General features: G+C 40.9%; 1 protein-coding gene across 3 annotated transcripts; it reads left to right on the top strand.

Moving 5' to 3' along the window:
• Window positions 1-1,094: 1,094 nt before the first annotated feature.
• LOC116248440 (zinc finger protein GAI-ASSOCIATED FACTOR 1) lies at window positions 1,095-5,032 on the top strand. 3 transcript variants are annotated; one of them, XR_007572589.1, is made up of 5 exons: window positions 1,095-2,137; window positions 2,316-2,712; window positions 2,994-3,965; window positions 4,343-4,544; window positions 4,698-5,032. XR_007572589.1 is itself a non-coding variant. In XM_050076247.1 (4 exons), coding segments are annotated over exons 1-4 (1,491 nt in total). In that variant the 5' UTR covers window positions 1,096-2,016; the 3' UTR covers window positions 4,342-4,436. The 3 variants fall into 3 exon arrangements, 2 of the variants coding, with proteins under 2 accessions (XP_049932204.1, XP_049932203.1); XM_050076247.1 differs by lacking the exon at window positions 4,698-5,032 and having other exon boundaries at window positions 1,096-2,137; window positions 4,341-4,436; XM_050076246.1 differs by lacking the exons at window positions 4,343-4,544; window positions 4,698-5,032 and having other exon boundaries at window positions 1,099-2,137; window positions 2,994-4,315.
• Window positions 5,033-8,699: the final 3,667 nt, after the last annotated feature.

Genomic DNA, 8,699 nt, shown 5'->3' with positions numbered 1-8,699 from the left:
TTTGCACCTTAATAGCGGGGTGCATACAAAACCAGGAGCGAGGACGACACCTGAGGGCAGGCATCCATTGTCAAGTACAAGTCCAGTCATGATAATAGAGACATACCCTATAGGATGAAAAAAGCCAACAGCCTACATGTGGGGAACCCTAGAAATAATTTTTACTTTATAATAATAAAATAAAAGTAATTTCAATTGATTGCAAGAAAATTAATCTTTTATGTGTAAATTAAAGCTGTGTCTGCTTTTATGGTTAATCACATATACACCTAGCTACATAAATTTATAATCTAAATGAAGATTACACAGTCTTACCTACTCTTTCAACCGCAGTTAGTAGATTCAAGACCATACTTTGTTATTCTTCATGTACCAACAAAAAAAGTTTAGTTGGCGTGCAGCCACAAAATTTCTAATACCACTCTGATCAAAGTTTTGGATGTTTTTACTGAATAACTAGAGAAAATAAGAGCAAGAAAAGCATCAAACGCAAAGAGTTCAGTTCAACCTCAGGAGTGTCTCAACCTTTCTCAAGATATTCCAGATCTTTCAAGATGCTCAAGATGCCACAATCTTTTCCTTTGTGCACGTGGCATCAGCATTAATGTAAAGGCAGCCTGTAGTTATATGTAGATACATATATATTCAATGGGTTGTAAAGAAAACCTAAATTAAATTAAAGCCAATGGAAACCCCTCCGGATAGCTTTCTTATCCGGATCTCAAGTTATGCACCTATAGAATTGCATATACAAAGAGGAGATGATAGTTGGGGCCTACTTCACTTTGGTAAGCCATTCATCTCTAGAATTACTATCACTTTTATGAAAGAAGCGCCCTGCACCCAAGAAATTAAACAACTCATAGTTCATAATCAAACAGTAGTTTCAGTGTAAAAATGAAAACAATCATCAGTGTGTTCTTCCCGATAGAACGTATTGGTAAAGCCAGTGATCATGATCAAGTGGATGATTCGTCCCTTGCCAACATATATGAATCTTTATTATAATCATTACCGAAAGCTGATAACAGTTGATCAATCATGGAGGTGACGATAATGGTATTCTACAGAGAGCGTAGAAATTAATCAGAAAATGAAGCTTGGTTGTTCTTTTCGTTTTTACCTTTAACCTACACAAAGGTCGTAAAATTTAGGCCGTAAGAGTTCCTTGGAATCATCAAAAGAAAAAAGTTTGAATAAAATTATCTTCAATGTTTCCTTTCTTCTCAGTCACTATAATAAGGAAAAGTGAAATTCGGAAGAGAAAAATAACTGGGTTGTGTAGGGAACGAAGGAAAAGACAGAAAGTGAGACGTCAGAATGAGCCCTGTAGAAGGGAAGGGAAGTGGGGAAGGGGGGGTGCGTTGAATGAGTGGATGATCACAGAGCTAGGAGACGGTGTCCTCATCCACATCTCTCCTTCCTTCCTCCCTCTGCAGAATTACTCCTTACTCTTCCTCTCTTTCTCCTCTTCTCTTGTTGCCTAGTTCCTCCCATCAGGAATGGAATTGCTTTTATGATATGATGCCGCTGTTGAATCATCGCGGCCTTCTCACGGGGCTTGATTCTTTATGTTGGCAATAGAGAGGGAAGCCAGAGAGATAAAGAGAGCGATCCATGGTGGTTCAGGTTCTTCTATTGGTACAAGAGACTTTTTCACGTCTAAGGTGAAATTTGTCCTTGGAATATGGCCCTGGAGGATTCATGAAATCATGGAGTCTTGAAGGCATCTGGATTCATGATGGCAGCCACCCCCTTGGATCTGGTGAGGACAATAGATTCCGCAGCTGGATGTGTCATGTGATGAGTGGCTGGAATCTCTTCTGTCTGTGTGTTGCTTGGTGTTATTGGTTACCGGAGCTCGCTTAGCAGTGGCGGAAAATCATGGAGTCCCAATTTTCTTTCTTCCTGTGCAGCTGATGGAAATCCTTCATCCTCATCTTTTCCCTTGATTGTCACTCGAGTCAAGTGTTGGGCAGCATCTGATCGGTAGTCACCCCCTGGATCAAGAAAATCATGTCGAATTTAACTTCAGCTTCTGGTGAGGCCAGTGTTTCGTCGGGCAATAAAACCAACCAGTATCAGTCAACAAATCCAGCTCCAGCAAAGAAGAAGAGAAACCTCCCAGGAAATCCAGGTCAAAAAAAGAAACAAAAAGATCCAGGAAAAAAGAAAAATCTTTGCTCTCTATTTCCTCTTCAAAATCATGAAACTGATCTATCCTCATCAGACAAAGAGAAGTTCATGTTGCTTTGTTCCTTTTTCTTGTCTGTCTATCGTTCTCTGAAGCTTGTTGTTTCTGCAAATTCGTTCAGATCCAGATGCAGAAGTAGTAGCTCTGTCGCCCAAGACTCTGCTGGCCACAAACAGATTCGTATGTGAGATTTGCAACAAGGGGTTTCAAAGAGACCAAAACCTTCAGCTCCACAGAAGAGGTCACAACCTTCCATGGAAGCTCAGACAAAGGACAAGCAAAGAGGTAAAGAAGAAGGTCTACATATGCCCAGAGCCTTCATGTGTCCACCATGATCCATCAAGAGCACTTGGGGACCTCACCGGCATCAAGAAGCACTTCTGCAGGAAGCATGGCGAGAAGAAGTGGAAATGTGAAAAGTGCTCAAAGAAATACGCGGTTCAGTCAGACTGGAAGGCTCACTCCAAAACTTGTGGCACCAGGGAGTACCGATGTGACTGTGGCACTCTCTTCTCAAGGTAAAAGCACAAATAAACTAATGAGACACCCGCAAATCCTTGATATCTTCATGCTTATTTGCTCCCCATAAGGCAACTAATAGTCCATTCACCATCCAACTATTAAATTCCAGCCCTCCACAGACGGTCCATGCTGCATTTATTTTAGTATGTTAGCAACTTCTGCAACTGGAAATTAATGTACTTGCACGTTCATATGGGAAGCCATGTGCTTGCAGCGAGGTAGTCAAATAAAAAGAGCCTTTATGATTTTAACCATGGCCGCATAATGCTTCTTTCAGGAGGGACAGCTTCATCACTCACAGAGCCTTCTGTGATGCCTTAGCAGAAGAAAGTGCAAGGGTGACAGCAGTGTCAATGAACTCCCTCCTACCAAACCAAGCAACTACCGCCTCATCAATGGGGCATGGACCTACCGCCATGCCCGGCCTAACAGGACCATCCCCGCCCACACTGCAGTCGACCCAATTTCCACTTGACCTTCAATCATCAGGACTAACCCTAAAAAGAGAAGAGGACTTCAGCACGAGGCCCATGGAGGTTCCGCTGTGGCTGGCGGCAGGACCGCCATCAACCCTGAACCAATTGGAGGCGTCTTCTCCACTGTTGTCTACGCGCCTGAGCCATGACTATTCGAGCTCCCAGCTCACACAAGAACCAAGAGGCTCCTGTAGCGCTGCTGCTCACATGTCAGCGACGGCACTGTTGCAGAAAGCAGCTCAGATGGGTGCAACTGTGAGCAAACCTTCGTCCATGCTGAGAGCCGCTTCTCATATCCCCATCGGTGGACTACCACCTACGAGATCCGGCTTCGGGTTGGGCCTCTCTTCGTGGCTAGACGCAGCTGGTTCTTCAGCTGCCACGTCTGCTGTTAGCTCCACTTCTGCTGCTGCTGCCGCCGCCGCAGAAGCTTCAAGCTTGCAAGAGATGATGAGTTCCTTGACAGGAGGGCCTGGTTTTGGCTCTTATGAAGAGGCACTTGGTGGGTACTTGAGTTCAAGAAGGGAGGAACAAGGAGGAAACGAAGGCTTGACGAGGGACTTCTTGGGTGTTGGGGGTCCTTCTGGAGTTTCCGGTCTTAGGGGTCTCTCTCAGCGAGACATGTTCACCATGGCTGCTGCCTCTGGTATGGGCGGTGCCGGTCAGTGTGTGAATCCGCCGTTAGGTGTGAGCGCAGCTGCCACCAACAGTAATTCTAGCTTTAAAAATGACGCCGCTTCCACTGCCCACTTCTCTAGTCCAAGACAATATTGGTAAGGCAATCAACCCATTATCCTCTCTCTCTATCTATCTTTCTCTCTCTTATTTCTGATAAATTTTCAGTTTTGTTTGCCAGCAACCAAAAGTTTAGACAAGTGGTTACTTTCTCTTTCTTTCTTTCTTTCTTTCTTTTCTTTTTGTTCTTTACCTCGCCATCCCTAGCTCCCTTCTTTGATCATTAGCTTTGTTTTCATTCTCCCAAGGAGAAAGTTTCACTTTCTTTCTCTCTTTTTTCCTGTTTCTGTTGTTCCCCATTATACTGTATCTTACCGATAGCCCTCTTTTGCCTCTTGATTTGTTGCACCCAAAACTGGATAATAATGAAATTTTTATGCCTTGTGTATGTGGCTTTCGTCGTTACGCTCTAGAGGCATTTTTGGAATCTGGGTACCAATCTGTGGTGGAAATAAATTCATGTATTGCGGAGGGAGGGAATTCTTGATCAGTGTCTTCATTCAACAATCCAATAACAACAAGAAGAAAAATCCAAAGTAGCTTCCTTTTGTCAACATCAGGTCGAATATTTGCTTACAACATAACACTGCAATCCTTCGCTTCATTCATACTCATGCGTAAGTACTAAATTTCTAAAGTTCAACACATATACAGCTCCTGCTTATCATTTCTTGCCGGATACTTTGGATTTTAAAAGATGGCTTGCATTAGGCTTTCGAGAATCGGATTAATCAGCTTAGTTGAATTTGATTCAACCCATTTGAATTCAGATCGAATTCTAGCTGGGAGGAAATTAAAGCCAGAAAAGAAAAACTCGAAATCCGATTAAAACATGGGGCTGCTTCAAATCTGTCACAGCAAAATGGCAAAAGCAAATGTATCTGTGCCACTGAGACAGCTGCACGGGAGGGCCGGTCGTAATCTGTGTCACAGAACAATAGACGGTGGTGGAGTTCACGTGATAAAGTAATTGGTTTCTGCATTAGAATCTAAGCTCGAATGTCAAGTCCAATTAGATTGCATTAGCTGATCAAACTTAATATAACCCGGCCGTAAATGAATTCATGTCTGCCAAACATGAGAGAGAGAGAGAGAGAGAGAGAGAGATTCTGTATCAGTACGTCAGAGCCAAATGCATCGGAACGAGTGTTTGTTTATTTTAGAAAAAAATCGCTTAATCGGATTGGAAATGAAGTACAGAATGTCTTGCATGGTTTTTTTGTCTCGGCTTTCCGGAGAGGAAAGATTTGCATTAATTATCTGATCTGTATATGTAATTCATGCTACGGTACGAGGTCCGATCTGACAGCAACCGGACCGGTCCTCTCTCTCTAGACAGAGGGATCACGGGTCCGATTTTGAATGCCACCAGGCAATTCCCAGCCTTGTGCTTATCAGGAAAAATATTCTCTACGTGATAAGGCCCATATATCATTATCTCTTCTTTGACAATGTCTTCCCTTCAACATCCAATTATTTTCAAAGAGAGAGAGAGAAAAAGATTATTTTTTATAAAGCACGTCTGTTTCAAGTGTCACCCCAAAAATTCACGGCTCCGCTGAGCACGCGAGGACCCCGCTGCTTATGCAAGAGACAGACCTAGGTGAACTTATAGTTATTAGTTCTTTCATATCCCATGGTGAAGCAGGAAAGAAGGGAGGTGTATAGTTGGTGCACCTATGCATGAGTGTTGATTCTAGTCACAGGTCGAACAGCAACAAGCGGAGGATTTTTTATCCCATGATTGTTCATAGGCTAGGTGTAGTCACCGGCCCGAGATTAACAATCAATATTTTATATCAGGTGCCGTCTTCCAATTTTTGTTTTTCTTACTTGTGATGATTTTTTCGGTGTATTGTAGCAACTTGTCGTAATTAAGAAATTACGGCAGAAACAAATGCTAGATTGTCCTCATTATTAATTATGGGAGAAAGAAATTTTCCTCATTGTTGCTTGGAAACAAGGCAATCCCAGTCAAAAAAGGAACAGGAGAAGGCAAATAATATACCAACGAAGTTATATATATTTGAACCCATTTGACCAAATCTAGTAAAAATCTAGATACAATTAGTAATCAGATTTGAAGTTGGTATCCAATCTCATAATTGAATCTGAATCTGAACTTGATATCTGATTGAGATCAGATAAAAATTCGACCCAAATTAATGCGAACGTTAGATCTTATGCTAGTTATATATTGACTCAGTTCTAATCTGAATCTGATCTCTCTCTCTCTCTCTCTCTCTCTACATGAAAACTTTTGCTTGTAGGCGATAGTAGTCTAAAAACGAAAGGTTACATGAGAAATCAGAAAGTAGATTCCGAACATTTTCTGATAATGATCCAATTGAACGCATGAATATTGTATAACCATGCCAATGTGATCATGTCATGGATCAAAGAAACTCATTTTAATAACAATTTTTATTGTTCACCAAGTTTTAATCTTTCATCTTTAAATATGTTTTATCATGCATAGTGTTGTTGATTTCCAAAATTAAGGCTTGCTGATTTATTCAATTGTCCTCTTACCCTCTGCGTCTATGCAAGCCTACAAAAACTTATCCCGTTATCTGCAAGATGTGCCGAAACATCTTCAAGTTGAAGTTGAACAAGGTCAAGAGTTCAATACCCCGCGAAGAGTACTACTGCTACTGAGAAAGTGAAAGTGAAGGGTTCAAAAGACTTCGGATACTCCGTTGGCATAGTCTGGCAGCTGCACTGGATCTTCCTCCACATGTTCTGACGACGTTCTCCAGTTATTAAAACAACTTTATGACATGTCCAGTAGAATAATTGAGTCCGCAAGGAACATGAGCTGCCCCCGAACATTCCCCACAAAAATTAAGTGAATAAATTTCAAAAATCTGATATCATATTAGACACTGGGGTATGGAGGTAAGTTAAGATGGGGTAGGAGTAGAACACTGTCGGCACACAAAAGATGCAGAAATGACATGAAATTTCATCCACCTACCTTCAATTATTTAGTGATGCTTACCTCTCAATTGATGCGTCTCCGAATTAATAATGTTCTATTTGAAGCTACCAGAGAATCAAAGCTAACTTTGTCTGCTAATAAATGTAACCCTTCGAAACATTGAGATATTCCACATTAAAATATACATGTGATGTAGGCTCATCGTGATCATTTACGTGGATGCTTTACAGGAAGATGTCTGCTGTTTAGTGATATAGCAAAAACATGCTCGAGTTTTTAAGAAATTTGCAGTTTGACTGTCTTCGTAGGCGACTAATGGTAACCTGATCATAAGCAAACATCGTTTTTTCTCAGACGGCAGCAAGAGTGAGTACTGCTGTAAACTTTGGTTGGTAGTCGTTAGAAAGACTCCAGCTATATCAAAATTAAAACCAGAAGCATGAGTCTCGTTTTGGAAACTAGAGGCAGAGAAAGTTGGACCTGAAAAGAAATTTTCCGGCAAGCCCAAACCTTATCCCACTGCAAACGATGAGAAAAAAATTGAATATCAGCATAGTAAGATTTAGGATATTGAGATATGATTGTTCAAAACGCAAAACGGAAGCAAAATCCCAAAACCATACATATAATTCTCTCACTCACATATCTACCCTTTTTTTCCTTCTACCTAATATCTAAGTATATAGTTATCTGCCACTCTCTCTCTCTCTCTCTCTCTCTCTATCTCTCTCTACTATATATATGTATATATATAGGTGTACATCTTGTTTTGAAAATATTGTCAATGTTTAAGGAACCAGATTCCATTTCAGTTCGGCTTTTTCAATGCACTTCTTTTCGTACCAGCTTTGATCCATTTTCGAGCCCATGGGTAGTTCTTGAAGCAGTTGAGAAATCGCTTCCCCTTATGGTAAAAAAAAAAAGAAAAGCAAGTTCCCGAATTAACGGAAAACTGTCCTTCCTGTCCTCAAACCAAAGAGAAACCCGCTTCCCATGTCCAGAAAACACGCTTCCCATGTGACTCTTTTCAACTTCTTTGGGATTTTTTTGTAGGTTTTTCTAAAAAGTACTACAGCAAAAAAAAAGAAATGGAAGGACGAGTCGCCTTCGTCCTTCCTAGTTTGTAGCAAAATGCAGTACTACGATGTTCTCACCGGAATCCAAATTCAACTCAAACGCCTAATAAGATTCAAGATGAGACATTTATTTAAAAATAGTTAGATGTAATTAATTACCTAATTCTTGTATATCTTGTTTGATTTCTTCCTTGATTTTAAAGCTGCACCCAACATTATCTTCACAGCAACAGAAGTAGCAGCTGCTTTTCAAACCCATTTTCTGCAGAAAAGTTTCAAGTTCTCATTGGCTACTTTCTTCTTACTTTTTACATAATGAAGGGTTTGAATGTGTACACTAACATCTGCTGTGATTCAAAAATGAGCCCAACTCCAAAATCCGTATTCGAAAATCACAGCGATCGAATTTCTTCCTCACGCCGAGTCTCCAACACAGAACCAAATGAAAGTAAAAGGTTATGTATCAAAATGAGAGAGTACTACATATATGAAGGATGAAGGCTGTATTAATTTTTGTTTGTGGTGAAGCTATGATAGGCCTGTAAAGAGAAGAAGAAGAAGAAGAAGAAGAAGAAGAAGAAGAAGGCAGAAGTTCGGGAGATCATGATATCATCGAGCTATGGGCACGAAGTGTTCGGGAGGGAAGGGGAAAATTACCTGGTGGGGACATGTAAGAAACAAAGTCTTTTTCTCGTGAAGAAAGCCAACTGCATTGTACATCACCTTTTCTTTTTGTTGTGCTACAAGGAACATTC

This window comes from Nymphaea colorata, chromosome 2 (genome assembly GCF_008831285.2).
Source record: "Nymphaea colorata isolate Beijing-Zhang1983 chromosome 2, ASM883128v2, whole genome shotgun sequence".
Lineage (NCBI taxonomy): Eukaryota > Viridiplantae > Streptophyta > Magnoliopsida > Nymphaeales > Nymphaeaceae > Nymphaea > Nymphaea colorata.
The sequence above is the reverse complement of the archived record's forward strand: the minus strand, read 5'-3'. Positions and strand labels throughout refer to the sequence as shown.